The sequence below is a fragment of the Sphaeroforma arctica genome, assembly GCF_001186125.1.
Source record: "Sphaeroforma arctica JP610 unplaced genomic scaffold supercont1.166, whole genome shotgun sequence".
Lineage (NCBI taxonomy): Eukaryota > Ichthyosporea > Ichthyophonida > Sphaeroforma > Sphaeroforma arctica.
The window spans coordinates 103494-105676 of record NW_014040392.1 but is presented as its reverse complement, the minus strand read 5'-3'; the positions used below and the strand labels follow the sequence as shown (position 1 = coordinate 105676).

Genomic DNA, 2183 nt, shown 5'->3' with positions numbered 1-2183 from the left:
TATGTATATATATATTTATATTTATATATATATATATATATCTAATTCTACCGGTTGCTATGGCATCAGTCGTACTCACTCCATTCCCAGCTATGCGAGTTCACACTCGCATTCATTCCCTGAAATCCTAAAAGAGTTTACCGACAACGGTTCGTATATCGCCGAGTGCCACGTCTATATAAAGAGATCCCACATCTATATAACGTGATCCCACACCTATATAAAGAGATACCACAGATACACATCAACGCCACAATCGGATGACTGAGAGGGTTCTGCATTTTATATCCCCCACGGCTGATGTGCCGATGTGCTACCATAGTCGTAAACCCTATGGTTTATGGCTGCGTGTGTTCCCGGAACTGTACACAGTTTAGGTGATTTGTTGACCATTTTTGCACATGTGAGCATACATTATGGTTGATGAGGGTTGTAGGGTTAGGGTTTTATTTTAGGGCTAGGGTTTCTGGTGTGTTTGCGTTAGCTGTTTTAAAGCTGTATTTGCACATTTCAAGTACTGGATAATTCCTCAGTTTGGGGATGGTTTATGGCTTCATGTGCTCCCAGAACGGTACACAAATCGAGGATTTCATTGGCCATTTTCCCGATTTGTGTATTAACGAAGGCGATTGATTCGTCGATGGTTATCTTTTCTTGTTCTCCGCGTTCCAGAATATTCCAAATGTCCTGAAGAAGAGAAAACGATATTGTATTTGACAGAAAAGGAGACAAGAAAAATAGGTGAGGTTTCCGTGATGAAAGTTGCAACCGATATGAAACACGCATACAGCACTCAACACCTACATTGCCCCTTAAAACAACTGAAGACAAAGTATAACACTCAGCTAACTATGCGAAACACAGATGTATCTAATGATATGGAACACGCATACAACACTCAACACTTACACTACACCATACACAAACAACTGAAGACCAAATATTACACTCAACTAACCATACGAAACACAGATGTATCTAATGATATGAAACATACAGACAGCACTCAACACTTACACTACACCATACACAAACAACTGAAGACCAAATATTACACTCAACTAACCATACGAAACACAGATGTATCTAATGATATGAAACATACAGACAGCACTCAACACTTACACTACACCATACACAAACAACTGAAGACCAAATATAACACTCAACTAACCATGCGAAACACAGATGTATCTAATGATATGAAATATACATACAACACTCAACACTTACACTACACCATACACAACTCAAATACTCGCCCCAGAGCAAGCACCATACACTTCTAACAATACGAACACGTGTGCACGACATTCTACACGAACTACCTCGCACTGGCCAACCAATATATATATATATATATAACATATACATAATATATATATATATACATATATATATCTATATAAATTGGTAATGTTAACATCCTAAACAGAACATGTGAAGTACACAAGGCATGAGGGACACACAAACACAAGTATATATATATATATATTTATACATAACATATACATAATATATACATAATACATATATATATATTATACATATAATGCATACATACATATATATATATATATATATACCTTCTCTATGTAGCCGGGATCGACACAAACTAAACAACAACTGCCTACCTCTCATAGGTGACACTATCTACATAAAGTGTAAAACACTAAAAATATCCAACACACACCTGCAGGTACTGCTGCCAATCCCCTTTGTGTACGGGTTTGCTCCCCTTTTTACGTTTTTCTTCCATTCGGTACGTTTTTGCTTCCTTTAGAGGCCATGAGGGTGGTACTGTTGTCTTGAGACCCCACTTCGCATTGTAGTAGTAGTTCGTTAATGTGTGTACGTTGTAATCGACCCATCTTGTTCTGAAGGTCTGACAGTCTCTGGCGCATCGCAAAGGCACACTGCAGCATTTATATATAGATATGTGTGGGTGAATACTGAATAATGATATGTATTAATTTAAGCATATATATACATCTTTATGCACATATTTGTGCGTAAATATACAAAGAGAGATACAATATATATAAATACGTAAATCGATATATATATATATATGTATATATATATATATATATATATATATATATATATATATATATATATATATATATATATATATATATATATATATATATATATATATATATATATATATATACTACTAC

General features: G+C 35.0%; 1 protein-coding gene across 1 annotated transcript; it reads right to left on the bottom strand.

The window, feature by feature from the left end:
* Window positions 1-510: 510 nt before the first annotated feature.
* SARC_03310 (hypothetical protein) lies at window positions 511-1915 on the bottom strand (the record flags this gene model as incomplete). The annotated part of the gene is made up of 2 exons (XM_014302904.1): window positions 511-687; window positions 1694-1915. Coding segments are annotated over 2 exons (399 nt in total), but the record flags the coding sequence as incomplete, so codon positions are not given.
* Between the last annotated feature and the right edge of the window lie 268 nt (window positions 1916-2183).